This window comes from Psammomys obesus, unplaced genomic scaffold, assembly GCF_907164565.1.
Source record: "Psammomys obesus unplaced genomic scaffold, mPsaObe1.curated_primary_1811, whole genome shotgun sequence".
In the NCBI taxonomy this organism is placed as follows: Eukaryota; Metazoa; Chordata; class Mammalia; order Rodentia; family Muridae; genus Psammomys; species Psammomys obesus.
In genome coordinates, this window is record NW_026596162.1 from 908,627 (window position 1) to 930,318 (window position 21,692).

The following is a 21,692-nucleotide window of genomic DNA, read 5'->3' on the forward strand; positions in this document are numbered from 1 at the left end:
CCCCAAGTAAATCTGCTTTTATGCTTTTCATTTGGCTTGAATTGGCTTATTTCATGGGGGAGGGGGTAGAAAAACCTATTACTTAACACAATTGTTGTCATGTTGGAGGCACCATTTTGACCTTAGAACCGAGCACACAGGCCCCAACATCTGCCAAAATGGAAACAACCGCCTAATCCATCAAAGACCTAGTCCATAGTTCTAGGATCCAGGAAAGTCCCTAAATGTATTCTTTGCTTTTTGGCTTCTGCAGTTCTTCTCACTAGTTGTTCTTGCTAACTGAAGTTGGTCAACCAGGATGGGTTTTGTTTGTTTGTCTGTTTGTTTTGCATAAAGGACAAAACAATGGCAAAGCTTGGGCTGCATGTTTTGGGCAAGTTGCCTGTGCAGTCACCAGCAGGCAAGGCAAACTTTCTGTTCATCTTTAAGACGTCCTCATGTTCTTTGGTGGAGTTACTTAGTACATATACACAGAATATAGAAATAAATCATAAGAAATACTTTTTACATTAGTAACTGCCACTTAATGTAGGCATTTTTGCTCATTATTTCATTTATCATGTTTATTCAGTAATTACCCCCATATTATTGGTTGGTAAAACTAGAAAGAAAAATTGAGGTGTTCTTAGTTGCACAGAAAATGGTAAAACCCTTTGCTGACATAAATCCCATGTTCATTTAAGAACATTTTTATTACATCTTATTTTGTGTGTGCATGAATAGGGGTCAGAGGACAGTTCATGAGGGAGGGTCTGGGTATTGAACCTAGCTAATGCCTCTTAGCAGGCATATTTTCCTAGAGTCCCCTTACTTGCAAGCCCTTACTTTGTTTTAAACACTGTTCCCAGGTGTTTCTCTTTATAGTTAAAAATGGTGCAAAACTGATACAATCTAGACACCTAGTAACAAAGACAACAGTCTAGTTAGAAGATGTTTGCCAAACCAGAAAGAAGGAAAAATTGACAACTGTTACATGAAAAAGCAAACTGACATTGTATACATGAGAAGACTTACTATTTCATACAGAAAAAGGCTAAAAATAAACAAACATGTTCTTGTTGGTTCAATGTGGATAATGAAGGGGGATTTTTCTTTACTTTGCGTTTGCCCAGTTTTCACAAACGCATCAGAACGGCTTCAAACCAACAACAGAAAAAGCTATGACAGGCATGATGCCTCAAGCGTATTAACACCAGCTTGATGACTTCCCACAAAGCTGCAGGTTCCAAGTCTAAACTCAAGTGCTGTCAAAATGGCCTACAGTTTTCAAAGGCATCTGGAAAACTACACGAGTCAAAGGATTTTACGATGCTCATAATTTGTTTATAGTCTGTTACAATAAGCCTATTAAGAGGTCACTGGGACCTATGACAACCGTGTCTTTTAGAAGGTTCGAGATTAATAGCTTTCCACGGGGTGGGGGGGTCGACATAATTTAAAGTTACTTCCCATTATCTTAGGAATGTGCATGTCGCGTTTGGCATAATAATGGAAGCAAGCACAGCTGGCAGGAGAAGACGCAGCGCTCACAAAGACACGCTTGCCTCCAAAGCCTCAACTTTTTGCATTGTCTGTCGGCGGCGTGCCGAGCGCTGCCGTCTCCAGCGTCACCGAACAGGGTGGACCTTTACTTGAGGGAAGCTGGGGTTCGCAGGGAAGCGCAGACGCAATCTCCGCAAGCGGCTCCGCTGACGTTCTAGGACAGGTCTGCTGAGGCCGGGAGGCGGAGACGCTCCGAGCAGGAGCGGGGAAGGCCGGGCTGAAGCTGCCTGCCGCAGTACCACGGCGGCAAGCTCCGCGGCGGGCTTTGAACACGCCCACACCTCTCCCAGGACGTAAGCGCGCAAGCGTCTTTTTAGCTGGCCAAAGACTTCCGGGAAGTTGGTTTCGCCGCGGAGCGCTCACTTCCGTCCCGGTCCGCGGAAACTGGGGCTAGGAGAGTCGGGACGTTCCGACAGGAGGAGGAAAAAGTACAAGGAACTGTTCGGCTCGTTTGCCACTTTGTAAAAACGTTTTCTGAGCGATCAAGCTAATGTTGTTTCACCTCTATTAACAGTAACAGTTCAAGGGTTTGATATGTATTTAAAAGTCTCTACTTCGCTCCATAACTGTTAACAGGGTGGAAATGAATCTGGTGAAAAATCTTAAATGGAAAAGGAAAAATTGACAGCATCAGCTCCTTAAACTGCTTTCTTCCGCTCTTTTACGAATGGTCTGCGTAAATCTAGAATCGGTCTCGGCTCAGTATCAGACGTTATCTCCTGCTTATTCCCCCCTACACAAAGCTTTCATTCCCACGTGAACCACACCACAAAGCACAGAAGGTCAAAAGGGGACCCGGGAGAGTCTGTGGCTGTTTGAACGGGGCCAGGTCTACGAGCCGGGCGATCGGCAGTAGCTAAGAGCGATCTTCACCGAGCTCCGGGCCCCACAGAGAGTCCGCTTCCAAAGACGCGCTCTCAAGGCCAGCGCCCCACCCTCCGCTCCTCTCTCCAGCAAGTTCCCACACGTCAGAAGCCTCCCTCGGGGCGGGCGCTCGGGTTAACAAGGCCTCGGTCTCCGCATAGCCCGCCCCGGGCCCGGAAGTGACGTCACGGCACCGCGCGCCCCGCCCCCGGACGTGGGTTTTTTTTTTTTTTTTTTTTCCTATCCGGATTCTTAGCGCGGACACCTAGCGCCGCTTTTCTTTACGCGCTCTGCACATGCGCGACTGCTCTTCCCTTCTTCCTCCGCTTCCGCTGCCGTCCACGGTTCGCGGAGCCGCCGCCAGCGCCGCGGAGAAGTCGGGAAGTTCAAGATGGCCGCCGCGGAGCCCTCGTCGCTGCGGGAGCAGCCGGAGTAAGTGCACTGTGCCGCTGGCCCGAGCGGGGTCAGCGGGGCCGCCGCGCAGGGCACGGCGGCGACCTGCGCGACGGGCGGGAAAGTTCAGGCCTAACGGCGACAGCCAAACTTTGCCTTTCCTCGCGCCGTGGGTGGTGCGGTGGGAGGCATGGAAGCGGCCCCGGCTTTGCTGCCCGTGGGGCCGTGGCTGTTGGGGCGCCGGCAGCGCGGCCTGCTTCGCGTCGTTGCCCCGGGAGGCGGCGGCACGAGCGGCCTCTACAGGTCCAGTTAGCGTGGCGGCGGCTGCTGCCCTGAGGTCGCGCCTTCCTGCTTCTCCCCTGGGCACCGTGGAGGTCTCAACCCTCGGCGACCTCCGGGTGGGCGACCCGAGGGGCAGTGGCGGCAGGCAGGCCAAGCCCCACTTTCCTAACGCATACACTGTCCCTGTGGTCGTGCTGATGGGATAAAAGCAGAGACAGGTGCTAGGGTCACACTTTTTGACTGTCCCGGAAATTGTCTGTGCTAGCGAAGTCCTTCGCCCTTTACTCATCATTCCAACCACAACCCGGCGTTTCTCGCCCATTAGTAGCTTATCTCCAACTTTCAAACTTGAGACAAAGTAAGGTAGACGACCTGTCTCTTGAGGCCTGGCAATTTTTGCCCTATTTTATGGTATTTTAGGAAGGGGCATGGGAGAAGTATTAGGAAATGTTGCTACTCCTAAACCATAACCGTCTGTTTATGATTAAGCTAATATAAAAGTTTTGGGGGTCAAGAGAACACATCCTTGAATAGGCAAAGGCTAGCCGTTGCTTGAGTAAGAGCAGTGTTATGTCTCTCATGTTTACACTGGGAAAGCTTAACTTCAAAGAGAATGGCACTGAAGGCAGTGTGGCAGCACCCCCCCCCCCCACACACACACACAATCCCTTTTACATCTGCATTATCTATGTTTCCAGCCTCTTTAGGAAAGGGTTTGATACCGTCTCCAGCAACTTGTGACAGAGGGCAACTTTGCCACCAGATAGCTTGCCTGACTTACCTACTCCGAGTCTAATCCTTGGTTTCCCTGTCTTTTGCTTTACTCAACTCGACAGAGAATTTGTTTTTATTAAGAATGCTTGAACGTTGCACAATATTTTGTGACAGTTTGGCTTTGCAGAGAACAGATAGGGTTTTAACTAGACATAGCTTATTGTTTCAGAGTTCATGGTGTGGCAGTTGCAGGATGTTCAGTAAGATGATGTCTTTGGCTGTAGAGCTCTTGGTATTGTGTCCATTTATTTAATTTGAGGGGAGAGTTCATTCACATTTAGATTCAGCCGTATTGCATTTTGCATATTTAAATAATGTTATAGACATGCATTTGTTTGGGCACTGAAAATTGTAAATAACACTGACAACCGAAGTTTTTTGTTTATCCTTTCCTAACAGAAGTTGTGTAAATGGGATTTTTTTCCTGTGTGCCCTATTTTCACTAATTTGAAAACGATTAATGAAGAAAGTGGCAATCTGATAGGAAATTGGGCACCATGTGTGTTGCTGACCACGGGCCTCAATGTCTAGGTGGCTTGTAGTTTCACTGGACAGCTGGTAGTTACAGGGAAGCTATTCAAAATAGAAAATTAAGAAAGAATTCACAAAGTACTTAGTTTTAAAAGTCATCAAAGGCCCAGAGGTCTTCTGTTGTAAGCCTGTACATTTGTCAGCCTCTTTATTTATATAGCTTAAAAAACATTTATTTGCAGTCCTAGGGACCAGGTACTATTAAAATCATTCAAATAGTAGCTCATTAATTCTTTTAACAATACCGTGGAGGTAGATACTGTTATTGATGGTATTTTATGGATGATGAAACTAACACAGAGAAATTCAGTAGTTTGCTCAAGGTCACACTCCGATAGACACATTAAACTTTGTGCAATGTGGTTTTAAAGGCCACCTTCTGACTATTGTACTGTGACTCCTTTTTTCAGTTGCCCTTAAGGTTTAAAGTAATATATATATATATATATATATATATATATATTTTTTTTTTTTTTTTTTTTTTTTGCTAGTGTCCCAGAAAAATCATTGTAGGGGGTGAGGAGGATTTAGGATCAAACTCAGAACCCTTTGCATATGTTAATAAGCAGGTGCTTTACCCCTGAGCCACATTCCCTGCCTGAGATCATGGAGCAGGGCCTGGCACTAGGAGTAAATCCAGACCCACACGTACAGTAGCCTAGGTAAGCACTCTACTCCCCTGAGTAGATGCACCCTACACCGCTGAGCAGGCTATGTCATTCAGGCTGCTCTCTCAAAGGTTGCATTTGCAAGAAAGCCCCACCATGCCCAGCCAAAGGTATTTTTTTATGTGACATTTCTAATACATTAAAATTTAATTCCTGAAATGTGATTTGGAAAAGGTAAGATCAGAAGCTAGTTTTAAGGCTTATTGGTGTTTGGGAACCATTCTAATATGTTTCCATCAATTCTGTCTTAAATGTATTTCAGTTTGTAAGAGAAAGTCACTTAGTTATTCCTTTACATTGACTTTGCGCAGTATTAACATAATTTTTTTCAAGGATTGTCTTTAAAAAATTGTCTAGCTCATTTGTCTCTATGGCATAAGTTGAATGCTTCCCAGATAAGTTTATTAAGACTATCCTAGCTGGGCCAGTATTGTTGCATATATTTAATCCCAGCATTCCAGAGGCAGAGATAGGTAGATCTGTGAGGTTGAATCCAGCTAGGGCTACAAAGAAATCCTGTCTTGGAAAGCAAAACAAAAAACTACTGATAACTAATTGTCCAACTCTAATTCCAGCTCTTGGGAGGCAGATTTCTCTGAGTTACAAGCCAAGAGAAAGTTAAAGTAACACTAGTGCTTGGTAATTGATGACTTCGTATTATTTTGAAGTTGTTCTGTGTCCTATATTTTGTGCCAGAACCTCCCAAAACTTTGGTTGCTTACAGGGTTAAAACTTAACAAATGAGCAAACTGCCAAACCACCTTGTTGTCGTCTCTACTTTAGATTGAGTGTTAATCCTGCGTGTGAATAGCTATTAACTAGTACCAGGTAGTAGGTTGTCAGTAAATACTTGTTTTTTTACATACTTGTTGTAGACAGGCTAGTATGCATCCCACTTGTTACATTGTAAAATACAAATATAAAGAATAGCTTTATATAGTTTCTGTTGTCCCTGTAGGCTATCTAAACAAACAAATAAAACCATTATTTGTCATAGCCAGCAGCCTTTCACTGAGCTTTAAGAGAACAGTGTTGATAATGAACCCAGTTTTTGTTACTTTATATACCCATTTCTTGTGGTGCTGGTATAGAACCCGCTTGACACATGCTAGGCACTATGCCATGGAGGTGCCCTTAGGACCGTAAACTGTATTTTTTATTTCCTGAAGTTTGTTTTAAAAGATGACTGAAGAAGATAGTTGACTGTCTGAGTACATAGGATTGTTTTGGTTGATCCTAAGGTAGTATTTTTTTTTCCCCACTGGAAAATTATTTGTAAAATTATAGATTTTTTTTTAAAAAGCTAGATTATGTCACAATTCTTAAAGAAACGCTTATTTTATACCTAGGCTATAGGTATTTGATTTACTATACTTAATATTATCTTTCTACTATAAGACAACAGATTTTTTTTAAAAAGAAATAAGTAGATTTAAATAACTTGGTAGGGTATTGCTATTAAGTATCAAGGAGTACAGTGTGTGCACATAGAAATCTGGGAAGAACGAGGTGCTAAGGAAGCAAAAACCAGGGCTCTTTTGTAATTACTGTGACTATATTTTATGCGAATTTAATCCGTTGTCACATCCTATGGTTTGTCCGTGTTACTGATTATCCAGTTTTTATAGCTGAAGAAAATGCATTCGAGGAGTACCTTGCTCAAGGTTATAATCACTGCGTTTACAGCCAGGTAGTTTGATTGTAGGACCATCCCCTTTTGATGATATTCCTTAACAGTAATATATAGTAACCCCCTGCATCTTCACAGGGTATGTTTGAACAGGTGTATTTGTCTGATGCATATACAATAACGTTCTCTTACTTGGGGGCAATTAGTTAGTTCATGCTAAACACTGTTACAAATAAGCATTTTAAGGTAGGTATAGTTATTTTCCTTATTTTATAGAAGAGATACCTATGGTAACAGACTCCTTAACCTTGCCAAACCTGAATCTCAGCACTCAGGAAGCAGAAGCAGGTGGATCTCTTGAGTTCCAGTACAGCTAGCTACACAGAAACCCCACTGTTGGGGGAAGGGGCAACACGCTGCACTACCACCTTGCCAAATGCTCACAACTCTTAAAGTAGTGGAATCAAGTTTTCACACCCCAGGCATCTAGCTTGGGGACTGCTTACTTTAAAAGCTGTTTTATGTAGTGTGACTTATAGTTATTTTTATGACTAAAATTCCATATTATGGATACTTATATTTTATACTCTATTTAAAATTAATGCTTTATCTTTAAAAATACTAGTATATTTCTTGACGTTTCCCCCCCCCCCAACCCCCCAAATCAGGCAAAGTCAAGGGAAAAAAAAAACAACAAACCCTCCTCCCATCTTCTGGATGAGAGATTGTTGAAAGGGAAAGGAATCATCTGTGTCTCCTGTATCTGGAGCAAACTTGAAATACCATTGGGTAGTCTTTTTAAGTGCATGTGCATCTCCCCTGCTGTATAACGTTAACATGTTTTTTAATTAATGTGCAAAGATAATGTACTTTTCTTTCAAGTCTTTGATTTAAAAAAAAATTGTGATCCAGGAAACCATACTATATTTATCCTGTATCGTCTCATACTGTACTAGCAAGAAACTGTCCCACACGAAAATCTAATTCATGGGACAGTTTCTCTGCACATCTTTTCAGTTTATTCTCCTTTCCTATAGTCCACTGTTCCAGAAAATGGAGATGCAAAATTTCAGGGTTCCCTTTGTTTGATGCCATGTAGTGGCTGTGTATTTTTCACACTTCATTGTTGTCAGCTGAAAACTTCACTCAGAAATATTCTGATCCTTCTCCCCTACCAAATTGTTGAAAACTGAGACCTGCCTAGAGGACAAGACTGTATGTCCCAGCTCCTGCTACAACCCCCCCCCCCCAAAAAAAAAATGGCAGTGCTTTTATAGAGAACCCAGCCAGCACTCTCACCTCGCAGTCCTGTACCTTATGGTTCTGTCTCAGCCATTCTTAGACTCCCATATATTTTCTCATCTGGAGTTGTTTGACTTGAGATTTTAACCTCTGTTAGACCAGAGTCTCCCAGGGGACTGATGCCCTGGCTGCAGGGACTGAGTGCGTGACTGACTTTTGCTGTCAGCTTTCTCAGTTTGGAGTGCTCTTTCTCTCCAAATCTTTGCTCACTCTGTTAGTTTACCTTTAGTTTTTAGCCCACATTTCTTCTCAGTTAACATCTTCTCTTCAGCATACCCACTTAACAAATGGGTTGGATTGACAGCCCCCCTTACCTGTGATTTACAAAACATCCTTAACTGTTCTAAAAAATGGCTTTAGGTGCTCTTCTGTGTTGTAACCCCCCTTTGTTTGTGTCTTTTGTCATTGGTACTTCTCCATTGTTTTGTGGTGTTTTCATGCAGTGTTTTTTTTCCCACCGTACCATACTTTCTCCTTAAAGGAGGCAAATATGTCCTTGCACATTTTTATTTTCCAGTCACATTGCTGAATACTGCATGTAGTAGCAGGTAATTTTAAAATATTCATAGATCTGTGAATAGATTCATGATTCCTCCTTTGTAAGAAATAAAAACAAATAAAAAAACTTAATAAAAATACCAGGACTATATAATATGAAGGCAGATGAACACATCTTCCTCCAGATTAGTGTGGTGTCCTAAACCCAAGACTAGCTTTAGTTTGCCTTTGGTCCCATCTTGTAGTGGTGAAGTGCCTTCAAAGGGAGAAATTAATTCTTTCTGGTGTCAGAGCTGTGATGTTGGGTAGGATTGGCCCGTTAAATAAGCTGTTTTATCTAGAATGGTTTGAATTTATAGTGACTCTGCTGGGACACAACCCCCTGTAAATCAAGGAGCATCTGCCATGCTGTCAAGCCTGTACTTAATCTGAAATTACTGAACATTTTACCTTGATAGGTGAGAGTCATAAACTCATTAAACCCCAAGCATTTAAAACACAGAAGCTTCCTTAGTGCATTCTTTTGTACATAGCACCTGTGAATACAAACATAACTTAGGATGACAGTTTCTGTTTGAAATTCAGAGAGATTAAATAATTTGCTGAACAAATACTGGATCAAATCCTAAGTTTCTGGTATTTGACTACTGTTAACCTCCAGAATGTCCTTCCCTGTGGTTGTTTTAGCTAGGTAGCTACAGACCCAAGAGTCCTCACTCCCCGATAGTTCTCTTAACCCATAGAGATTTCTTTGTATTGTCACTGTCCTCTTCAGAAGCTGTCAGGCACAGTGGCTGCTTATTTTGGGGTTGGTCAATATTAGCCTTGTGATTGTTTTTCGAGAAGGGCTGATCAGGTGAGACATGTTCACAGTAAGTAAACTGCTAGGTTCTTTGTCAAGACACCAAGTTTTCTGAATATTAAGAGGAAAAGATTCAGCTTTTCGGTATGTTAGTGTCTGTGCTTTATGAAAAGAGAAAGTGGGCTTTTTGTTTAAGTAACTGAGAAATGCTGGTTTAAAATCAAATTACTGGAGTTTCTTTGTAACTAAAATTAATTGGATTTTATTGTTGCTGGTTTGGATTTCTTTCAGTTAAATGATGTTTTTAAACACCATAGTTTTTAATTTGGCTGTTAAGACCGGTTGTTGTGTTTCCACAACCCCAGCTCTCATCATAGGCCTCCTTTGAAATAAACACCTGAACTTCAGCATCTTAGTGATTAATGTGGACATTAAGATTATTTTATCATTACTGTTGTTATAACTGAATACTGGATAAAAATTGTGATTGTAAAATGTGTATTATGCATTTATAGGATGGATGATGCTGATAATTCTGAAAAGAGTGTAAATGAAGAAAATGGGGAAGTATCAGAAGACCAATCTCAAAATAAACACAGTCGTCACAAAAAAAAGAAACATAAACACAGAAGTAAGCATAAGAAACATAAACATTCCTCAGAAGAAGATAGGGATAAAAAACACAAACATAAGCATAAGCATAAGAAACACAAAAGAAAAGAAGTTATCGATGCTTCTGACAAAGAAGGCCTGTCCCCTGCAAAAAGAACTAAACTTGATGATTTAGCTTTACTGGAAGACTTGGAAAAACAGAGAGCCTTGATTAAAGCTGAGCTTGATAATGAGTTAATGGAGGGAAAGGTCCAGTCTGGAATGGGGCTCATTTTGCAAGGCTATGAGTCTGGCTCCGAAGAAGAAGGTGAGATTCATGAAAAGGCAAGAAATGGAAATAGGTCCAGTACCAGGTCTTCCAGTACACGGGGTAAACTTGAAATTACGGACAACAAAAATAGTGCAAAGAAACGAAGTAAGAGCAGATCCAAAGAACGGACTAGACATAGATCGGACAAAAGAAAAAGTAAGGGAGCTGTTGAAATGGTAAGAGAGAAAGCAAATAGGAGCAAGTCTAAGGAGAGGAGAAAGTCCAGAAGTCCATCCAAAAGAAGCAAGTCTCAAGATCAAGCAAGAAAGTCAAAGTCCCCTACCCTTAGACGGCGGTCCCAAGAGAAAATTGGGAAGGCAAGATCTCCTGCTGATGAGAAGATTAAGATTGAAGAGAAAGGTAAAGTAAAGGATAGGAAAAAATCACCAATTGTAAATGAAAGAAGTCGAGATCGATCTAAAAAATCTAGGTCCCCAGTTGACTTGAGAGATAAATCCAAAGACAGAAGGTCACGGTCCAAAGAGCGGAAGTCAAAACGGTCTGAAATTGACAAAGAAAAGAAGCCAATTAAATCTCCTTCAAAAGATGCTTCTTCTGGGAAGGAAAATAGGTCACCCAGTAGAAGACCTGGCCGTAGTCCTAAAAGAAGAAGTTTGTCTCCAAAACCACGGGACAAGTCAAGAAGGAGTAGGTCTCCGCTCCTCAATGACAGAAGATCTAAGCAGAGCAAATCGCCTTCTCGAACGCTGTCTCCAAGCAGAAGGGCCAAGAGCCGGTCCTTAGAAAGGAAACGGAGAGAGCCAGAGAGGAGACGACTCTCTTCTCCAAGGTAGCCTGGTCATGGAACAGTCGTGCTTTTTACTAGTGGTGTATATTTTAAAGGAAAAAAGAGACTGTAAAGCTAATTTTAAATGAGCTAGTGATGAGTGTCATAATTTTCACATAATTGAGTGCATTAATTATATTAACACTTAAGTTTTGGATAATTATGTATGTTTTACAAATAGTTTGTCTATTTCTTTCAAATTTCTGACTTAATTTAGCCCCTAATTTGCTCAGTCAACCACTTAAATCTAAACAGTTTACTAAAATCTGTATGAGATTATTTTAGCTGACTTAAAGGGAGTCCTTCATAAACCTTTCTATTTCTGTTTGGTAGGAAGGGTTTGAGATACAGTCTCATCTTGTAGCAGTGACTCTCCTCAAATTTAATGCTCCCACTTCAGTCTCCTAAATGCTTGGAGTACAGGTGTATTCTACCATGTTGGCCCTAATTCTTGTATAGTGTACAATCAAAGAAATGATTTATTAGAATCATAGAAATAAATTTGGGGAAAATAGAGGCATTTTAGAAACTGATTTATTGTGTATATAGGAATTGTGCATTTTGAAATTAATCTGCCAAGTTCTACTTACTAAAAAGATGTTGGCTTGTAAAGATTATATGAATTCTAGGCTATTGACTCATTTTTCTTTATATGTTCAGTGAAACTAAGATCGTCTTGAAATTTATGTTATCATATTCAAGAATTTTCAAAGAATGTTTTCAAAGTGCCATCTTAAAAGATTTTGTAGTTTTTACTTGTGAATAGCATTATATTAAAGATCTCCCTGTTTCCTTTATTATTCTGCTTTTAGGCTGTTAGTTTTACGTATTGTTTTTATCTGAAATGTTTCTTAGTCATCCTAGGTATTCCAGTTTGAAAGCTTTATTAAAGACCAAACTTAAAGTATTTATTCAAAACACATTCTTTGTTTTGATTTTTATTAATAGAAGAGGTACATACAACTAAAGAAAAAGCCAAATAATGGAGAAGCCTCTAAGTTCTTGGCTTCCCCATCCCCATCCTACAGCTTCTCTCAATAAGTTTATATCCTGCTAGCCCACTTCATATGCACATACGGTTGAATAGAAGCATTTTCTTATAAATAGAGTCTTGCATTTTTTCTCAAAGTACAGCCAGTATACTCTTTTGGAAAAATGCATTGGTGACAGCTCATTTAAGAAATATTTTCTAACAGCAAATGTAGATGTTTCATATTTTGCTGATGAACATTAGATGGGTTTATTTTTCACTATTATATACAGAGATGTCTGTTGGTTATAGTTGAAGCTTCTTCATAGAATAATCATAGAAGTGGATTTGCCCAGTCTCCTAATAGGTACAGCTTTATCTCAGAAAGTTCAAGTTAACCCAGACTTCCACACATGTGCCAAGGCACACACATGCACACATACATCCAATAAACAAACAAAAGATTCTTAACTATAGAAATGCGAATATGTAGACACTTCAGAATGAGGAAGTAGAGTATTATGACCCGTTTGGAGAAGTTTCTTCCAAAACATCTAAAATTAGAGTTTCTTTTGAACTTATAAATAGTATTTAAAGTCTTACATTTTTAAATCATTGGAAATGAACTTTTATTGTATGCCTTTTAGAACACCATAATGCCAGTGGAGTCATCTGCCTTTAAATGGTCATACAAAGTAAATTACTCAGTTACTCTCATTAAGTTTGTGAATCTTATGGCTTATACATGTTGACAGATTCTTTTGGTTTGTTGTGTTTTTCTCTGAACTTGAATCTGTTCCCCTTAAGAACACGACCTCGAGATGATATACTCAGTAGATGTGAACGATCAAAAGATGCCAGCCCCATCAATAGGTGGTCTCCAACCCGAAGAAGAAGTAGGTCCCCCGTTAGAAGGAGATCCCGTTCCCCACTGAGACGCAGTAGGTCGCCAAGAAGAAGAAGCAGGTCTCCTCGGAGAAGGTAAATAAGGACAAATGTTGTCTTCTGGACTGGTTGACCTTTGGTTCCTTTTGAAGCTTCAGTTAGGTCCATTGGCAGGTTTTCCTGAAGACCATTTTTCTCTGAAGTATTTTTGTTGTGATCCCATAGCTTCCCTTCTGCCAACATGTGGTACTGTGCAGAGTTTTCTTTAGTGAGGTGTGGGTTTTTTTTGTTTTTTTTTTTTTGTTTTTTTTTTTTTTCCAGATTTATGCAAAACATTGTTCTGTAAGAAAGAACTTAAAGGGCTGGGGAGATGGCTCAGCTGCTCTTCCAGAAGACCCACATTTGGGCCCAGCATGATTACAACCACGTGTAACTCCAGTTCCAAGAGATCTAGTGCCCTCCTCTGGCTTTCTTGGACACCTGCATACACATGTTATTCATGGACACAGACAGTAATAATAATAATAAATAATTTTTAAAATTGATAATACTTAGAAACTTTTTAAACTATCAAGGACTTTTTTTTTAAAGATTGTGTAAGTAACTTGATTTCTGATTTAGGATTTTCTGACGATAAACTCATTGTTAGAAAACATTTTATATAAAGTGTGTATTTCTTATAGATTAATAAAAAAAGGACTTTAGATCCATGCATACATTAGCCTGAACTTACGTAAATGAACATTCTTTTAACGTCTTTTAAATATAGTTTAGGAAGACAGTACACCAAAGGTGGCTTACATTAAAACCACCTTACATGTTTCTTTTGCTTTTCTTTTTGAAACTATCTTCCTAGAAATTGCATAGTCAGAGCGCTTCTGCTCAGTGTGAGATTTATGCCTTTACTGAGCATCTACTGCCAGTTTGTATAATTGTTGTGATCTTCTTCTTGACCAGACTAGGGAAAGTAGTGTTTTTGCTGCCACCTTCTTAGCAGCTCTCTTGTTTTCTCAGTTACAGATCAATTTTCTCTTTGTAGTGCCATCTTCTCATGTGTGCAGGTGTCCTAGATTGCCAGAGGGCTTTGGATCTCCCAGAACTGGAGTTACAGGCACTTGTGAGCTTCCGCATGTCGGTGCTGAGAACTGAGTGTAGGTCCTCTGCAAGAACAGTAAGCTGGGCTAGAGAGATGGTCCCATGCTTCAGAGCCCTGGCTATTTTCACAGCAGACCTGGATCCACAGGACCCACATGATGGATCACAAATCTCCCTTTTCCCCTCTCACTGTAAATAAATGAAGTAACTAATATTTTCCATTTTGAAAAGGAAGCCTTAGGGTCACATTAGACTTACATGTGTTTGTTTTTTCTATGTCTAGTAAACAGTAGTGTTCGTTTGAGTTGATTATGGGAAGAGGTGCTTGCACAGAGCCTGACTAAGTTTAATCCCCAGATCCTACAGGGTGTCAGCTGAGCACCACGTCTTAAGAGTTGTTTTTTTCAACCTCCACACGTGTGCCTGTTAGACACACACACACACACACACACACACACACATACACACATACCATGAAATTTTAAGACTTTATAAAGTAGCACACTCTACCTGTGTGTAAAGTTCTGAGTTCTGACAGGCACATGTAGTCATGGGCGAGAAGATCTTGCCATTTTGACTTTAGCAACTCGGTTTTCCTGTCCTTGTAGTTTCAACTTAAGGTTCACAGAAAACTTATACACTCTCACTTTTGAAGTTTATCTAATTAGTAATACAGTTGAAAATGAGCACAACTGGTGTAAATAGCTTGAGATCCGAAGAAAACATCAGTTTTTACTACATTAATAAATGTGTGGCTGGAGAGAAGGCTCAGAGGATATGGACATTTGCTATGCCAGCGTGAGAACCTGAGTTCACATGCCCAGCATGCAGATCAGAAGCTGAGCATGACTACATATACTCTTGACTCAGGCATTTAGGGGACAAGACAGGTGCATCCTGAGACCTAGCCACACTATCTGGAAAGAGTTTCCAGGTCATTGTGAGACCCTGTCTCAACGCAGTAAACTAGGTGACAATAGAGAAAGACATCCTGCTCTGGTCTCTGCATTTTTACACATAAATGTGCATACTCACCCTCATGCACATCTACACACAAGAAAACATATGCGTGCACATGGTATGGACCAGTAGCATATGAGTCACAACTCTTGGTGCTGTGAGAGCATAGAGATGATGGTAGTGTAGCTCGGTGGTCGAGTGCTTCACTAGCACTCGCAATCTCTGGAACAACCAAAGAAACAAGAAACACAGTGTTTGTTCCTGTTGGGCTTAACTCCATGAGGAAAAAAAAAAGTAACTTGATAAGTATTTTTTACTGTTTAGTTGTTTAAATTTCTAAGTGAGGCCAGAGAGATTTTTCAAGAGCACATGCAACTCTAGCAGAGGGCCTAGGTTTGGTTCCCAGCCAGCACCCACATGGTGGCTGACTTTGTTTTCTGTAACTCTGGTTCCAGGGCGTTGAATACCCTTTTCAGGGTCTGCGGGTACCAGTTGTACACATACATACATAAATTTAGACCCTCACAAACACAATCTTTAAAAACAAAATTTTAATGACTCTCAGTCTTGCTATTTCTATGAGTCCCCATAGCTTCCTCCTGGGATTCTGTGGTGTACCACCATGCCCAGGTGCCTTTCTTTAATAGAAGAGGTTTTGAAGATGTCTTGGTTTGGGTTTCTGTTACTGTGATAAAGCACCGTGACCAAAAAGCAAGGTGGGGAGGAAAGGGTTTATTGGGCTTATATTTCCTGATCCATAGTCTATCAGGAAGTCAGGACAGGAGCTCAAGCTAGGCTAAAAGCTGGAGGCAGGAGCTGATGCAGAGACTCTGGAGGGGTGCTGCTTACTGGCTTGCTTCACGTAGATGCTCGGTGTGCTTTCTTACAGAACCCAGGACCTCCAGCCCCGGAATGGCACCACCCACAATGGGCTGGGCCCTCACCCATTCTTCACTAATTGAGAAAAATGCCTTACATCTGGATCTCAAGGAGGCATTTCCTCAATTGAGACTCCTTCCTCTCTGACTCTAGCTTGTATAAAGTTGACACACAAACCAGTCAGTACAGAAATCATTTAGGTTCACAGAAAAATTGAGCATAGAGTTTAAAGTCCCCCTTTGTTCTTGCGACAGATGGGTGTCCTTTGCTCAGTTTAATTGTTGCTTTAACAAATATATATATGACCTTTTTTTTCTTCAAATAGAGATAGGGGTCGAAGGAGCAGGTCACGTTTGAGAAGAAGGTCTCGATCACGGGGTGGTCATAGGAGAAGGAGCAGAAGCAAAGTCAAGGAAGATAAATTTAAAGGAAGTCTCTCGGAAGGAATGAAAGTTGAGCAGGAGTCTTCATCTGATGACAAGTAAGAATGGAACTGTCACCATTTCATGGTTTTAGTGTAGGAAAATGTATGTAGTGGAGATCATCAGTTTCTGCCTAAGTGTCACAAATGAATCCCTGATTTCTTGTTGAATTTAAAAGTTAACCTTTTGTGCTTATTGTCTAGATTGAGTTAAATATTTTACTTCATTATTTTATTGTTTTCCTTTTGCTTTTATTAGAAAGAGGAGACCAATTTAGGGGAAGAAGTTTCTATACAAAGTTTAGACTTTTCAGTGTATGTCAGATATGTGGTTTTTGGTTGAACTATTTGGTAGCCAATATATGTGTTAGCAATGAGATAGAGAAACACTTCAATGACTAAGTCTTATAAAGTATTAGAAAATGTTTTAAAATACAAGCTTCTAACTGCATTATCTCAGAGACAAGCTGATTCAGTTGAGTATTTCTCAGTAGCACTTCTTGCCTCTCTAGAGACATTTTGTTCATGTCTGAAGACATTTTGTTGTTACCTGCAATACACAGGCCAGTTTCCCTCCCAAAATAATCCGTGCCCCAAATCAGTAGTACTTGGGTTAAGGAGCCTGATTGGTTCTATGACTGGGAAGCTGGAAAGGAGAAACATTCTTCAGAGAGTCCAATGCAGTCACAGCATACCTAGTAGGTCATCAAGACTGGGGTGGACGTTGAAGAACATGGGAATGCACAGTCCAGGTAGTGGTGGACTTTGAGCCCTGTTGGTCTTCTGAAAAGAGTCAAGTATTTACATGTATCCTTTTGTTGTTGTTGTTTTCATGTCAGTGTTTGCTAGATTTGCAGGTGGCGTCAGAGCCTGCTTGCAGTTTTGATAGGAAATAGAGCAGAAGCTTCGATGAGCTTTCTGTGATCTGGAAAAAAAATAACAGCTTATTTGTCTGGCTTTGCTTTAGAGATAAGAAAACTCAGATCTGGGCAGTAAAAGAACTCTTTTCTAAGGTCACAAAAAGTCACTATTGGCTTTTTTGAATATAGAGATCTTTTTTGTTTCTAGTTTGATGCCATGAACAAAGTGAGGGTAAAGTTTGCTAGGCTTCCCTTAGACAGCTCAGAGCCTTCCTTGATCAGTAGTGATGATTTAGAATGGCTTCAGCTTTAATTTTAAAATGTACAAGTTAACAGTTTGGAATTCTATAAAGATGTTTGACAGCAATTTTTTTTGAAGCCTTGAAGATTTTGATGTGGAGGAAGAAGATGAAGAGGCTCTAATAGAACAGAGAAGGATACAGAGGCAGGCGATTGTACAGGTATGTGATGTTCCTTCCAGTGCTCAGGACTTGGTACAAGAAAGGCTTTTAAGTTGAGCAAGGGAGGTATTAGTAACAGCAACCAGGTCACTAGAATAGTTTACACACACATGAGACTCGAAAAGATGGCCATTTCTTTGTTTTGTTTTACTTAGAATTGTGATGTAAACTTCTTGTGTAAAACATGAGACTATGAAGTATTCTTTTTTGAACACATAGGAAATTCTTACATTATAGGATAAATTGGAAGTTCATTTAGCAAAATCAATTATCTGTTACTATACAGAAGAAAACCACTTTAGTGTCTAAAAAGAGTGGCAAGTTTTATAACTGCAATTTTGCTTTAATTTTCTTTTTGTGTGTGTGTACACGCATGCGTGCGTACGTGTACACACACATGCATGTATGCATTGTGGCCTAAGTATGGAGCTGAGGGTGATTTGATAGGAGTCGTTCTCTTCCTCCATATGTGGGTTCTGGAGGTTGAACTTGGGTTTCCAGCTTGATGGCAGTTGCCTTACACTGAGCTGTATTGCCAGCCCACAATTGGAATTTAAATGAAAGTTGAGTGAGAACGGTCTTTCTACATATCTCAATAGTCATGAGGTATTAAGATTTGCTACTTTAAAAGACAAACCATATCTCCTTGGCTGTCCTGAGAGAAAAGCCTGATAACAGCCATTGGAGCCATTGGGGGCAATAGTCCTCATAAAGCCTTCCCAAGGATAAAGACAACAATAGCCATGACACACTTGGCAAACTGTAAGGTAGGAAGCTGAGGAAAGGATCAACTCCAGAGGAAGCAAGGCACACCTGGAAGGTTTCAATGGCACTGTGGTAGAATCTTTATTAAGCTGATAACCCTGAAAATTTGGTTGAATCTGTTTTGCCCTCAGACAGGTTCACAATCCCTTATACCAGGTGGGCTTCAAAACATAGACATTTTTGAATGTTAAGACAGTAATATGATGTGCATCTCTAGAGGCACATCGCTAAAGCCATCTGGGGAATCTAAAACATCCTGTAATCAATACTAATATTTTTAAAATGAGATACGTGAATAGTCATACCAGAGGATAATAACAGTGATAAATAGAATTTCATATAGTCGGGTCAGGGTTTACCACCTGATGAATGTAAACCAAACACAAATACTTTCAGAGTTTGTGAAATGTGGAATTTTGTAAAGATTGTGCACTTCATGCAAGCCAGGTATGGGTACCTTTGTTTTACATTTGCATGGCTCCCAGTGTTGTAAAACAGCAACTCTGGTTTATCTGGATTTATGAAGCTGATGTTTCTGTTGTTACTATAGAAATACAAATATCTTGCTGAAGATAGCAACATATCTGTGCCTTCTGAGCCAAGTAGTCCTCAGAGCAGTACAAGATCACGATCGCCTTCGCCAGACGACATCTTGGAGCGAGTGGCTGCTGATGTAAAAGAGTATGAGCGGGAGAATGTCGACACATTTGAGGCCTCAGTAAAAGCCAAGCATAATTTAATGACAGTTGAACAGAATAATGGTAAGTAAGAGTATCTTAACAAAGCTTTTCTCTGCAGTTTTAGTTGTATCACCTTATAATTAGATTTGAGGGGAATAATAGGGAGTAGGAGTACTATGCTTAAAATGATCTGTATGAATATGCTTTTTCGCTTATTTTCTGTATATATATGTCTGTATGGTAGTGGTACACGTGCAGGCCAAGGGACAACCCCAGATTTTATTTCTCACCAGCCACCTTTTCTTGAGAAAGGGTCCTGTGCTGGTTTGGAACTTGCTGAGTAGCCCTGGGTTACTGGCCAGGGAGCCCCTGTCTTTGTCTCCCTCACACTGGGATAGCAAATCCATGCTACTGTGGTGCCTTGCACTTTTATGCAGGTTCTGGCAAGGCTGGAACTCTATTGATTTTGATTTCTTGTCAAGGATATCTGTATTTTATTCAGCCATATGACAGTGTGTGTGGTGGGGGGTTATGGCCATCCTTTGGATACTAATTTAATAAAAGTGCTATCAGGTCATTTTTAGTCCTGAGCCACAGAGTTTTGGAATACTGATACTACTGACTTTTCTGTTGACTTAGCTTCTGTTTTCATTTCTCAAGTATTAATGTAAGAAGTTAGATTAATACTGAGTTTTCTCTTTACTTGGATTTTAATTTTTCAATTATAAATGCATATTTCTTTTAAGGTTCATCTCAGAAGAAGCTTTTGGCACCTGATATGTTTACAGAATCTGATGACATGTTTGCTGCTTATTTTGATGTGAGTAGTTTTAAATCAGTGACACGGGGAAAGATCTATATGTGTAGGACATATTAGCAGTTACAGGGAGAAATGAGGTCCACATTAATGGTATCAGAAGTGCTCACATCTGGGCAGGCTATGTGAACAGCACCTCAAAACTAAAGTGAACTAGCTTTGTTTTCCCTGAGGAACAAAGTTTTTAGAGGATGCACAAAGGAATTGGAAAACTTCACCAAAGTTGCACACTCACTCAAAAGCCTAAGTGTGTAGTACTTGTGTGCATACCACACCTCAACACATGAACAGGAATATAAGTATGTATAGTAGTACTTAGAGACCATGAGGGATTGGTTAAATGATCTTAGTCACTAGGGTTTTTTTTTTTTCTGTTTTTATTTTATTTTTGTTCTTGTTTTGCTGTAATGTTTCACCGGTACCTTTTTATTAAAAGTCTTTTCTATAAACACACCTGAAAGTCTGAGGCCATTTTCAGTTTATATTTAAAGGGTCATAAGAAGAAATACAGGCTTTGGAAGAAATAAGAGGATAAATATGACAGGGAAAATCAAAGTGAGGTAGTATAAACAGTGTATGAAACCTGGAAGACATTGTGATTGTCCCCAAAAATCTATAATGCATCACATGGACCACAGCAGGCACATTAGAAGAGGATGAATTAAGAGAAGAGAAGATACATCTATTGTTCCCATTGAAGTATCAGTACCCATCATTTGCCTAGGTGATGCTGTGTTCCCTTTCTGTTACTGTAAGAAATACCTGGACAATTAACTTAGAAAGAGAAAAGAGTCATAATCAGTTGGCTTTGCTGCATTGGGTCTATGAATAGGCAGCATATCATGGCAGGAGCAGGTGGCAGTAAAATTGGTCAAGAAAAGGGAGAAAAGAGAAGGATTTTGGGTTTCAACAATCTCCTTTGATTTTCTACTAGGTGTCAGCTCTTTAAAAGATTCTATTGCCTTTCAGTAGTGCCAGCCTGGAAACCAAAAAGCCATTGCCACAAAGATGTGGGAGTGTGGGTTGGGGATGTTTAAAAAACAAACTATAGCATTATTGCAGGATCTTCTGGGTATCATGGAGAGTAATATGGAATAGGGTTCTTCATAAATACTAGATAGATGTTGTTATTTTTAATTTTCCACACAGGCTCAACCTAGTACAGCCAGTGAATATTACTACATTTCATGCCTGTGTGGTAAGGGTTCAAATGTCTCCATGGACAGGGAGGCAGAGAAGGAAATGATGGAAATCGGTAGGTAATGCTGGACACTATGGTTGGTTAACAGAATTTCAGTCTGTAGGAATTTCTCCAGTCTGTCTCACCAGCTAGTGGAAACTAGATCTGACTTTGAACATTTGTTTTTATTTTTAGTGCCCTAATCATACCCAAACACTTTTTGAAATTTTCCTTAAATATTTCTCCTATTACTAAGATATAAGACATTTTGATAATTATACCTTGGCTATCTTGAATTTGTGTAAGCAGTAGTAACCATCACTAATTTAATAAAATGCCAGTTTTGCCATCTTTTTGTTACTAAGGAGGTACTTCCTTCATTCTCCTGATAACCGTTCAGTTGCCTCCCTCATTTCAGAGTGCTCGTCTCCGTGCTGCTGGCATCGGGAAAGATTTCAAAGAGAATCCCAACCTTAGGGATAATTGGACAGATGCAGAAGGCTATTACCGTAAGTTTTCATTTCTCATCAATTTAAGATTCATGGTGCAGCTTCATAAATGCACAGTGCTCAATATAATCACAGTTGAGCTCTGTATAGAAAAGTATGGCACAGCCAGTCATGGAATATGAATTTTGTCATATTCCAGTCAGCAGCCCAGAAGCATTGCATATTAATTAAAGTAAGCTTAAATTTGTGTGTAGATTTTCAGCCATGAGTGAATC

General features: G+C 40.2%; 1 protein-coding gene across 7 annotated transcripts in view; it reads left to right on the top strand.

Moving 5' to 3' along the window:
• The first annotated feature begins 2,666 nt into the window (after positions 1-2,666).
• Prpf4b (pre-mRNA processing factor 4B) overlaps positions 2,667-21,692 on the top strand; it is a 32,597-nt gene continuing 13,571 nt past the window's right edge. For 6 of the 7 annotated variants that reach the window (XM_055595128.1, XM_055595126.1, XM_055595127.1 and 3 more), the window contains exons 1-8: positions 2,669-2,838; positions 9,802-10,998; positions 12,773-12,946; positions 16,110-16,265; positions 17,445-17,526; positions 18,842-19,052; positions 19,718-19,791; positions 21,387-21,477. In XM_055595128.1, coding sequence (XP_055451103.1) covers positions 2,798-2,838; positions 9,802-10,998; positions 12,773-12,946; positions 16,110-16,265; positions 17,445-17,526; positions 18,842-19,052; positions 19,718-19,791; positions 21,387-21,477 — 2,026 coding nt within the window. In that variant the 5' untranslated portion in view covers positions 2,669-2,797. Of the gene's footprint in view, positions 2,839-9,801; positions 10,999-12,772; positions 12,947-16,109; positions 16,266-17,444; positions 17,527-18,841; positions 19,053-19,717; positions 19,792-21,386; positions 21,478-21,692 lie in introns of all 7 variants that reach the window. The other variant, XM_055595132.1, reaches the window with a different exon arrangement.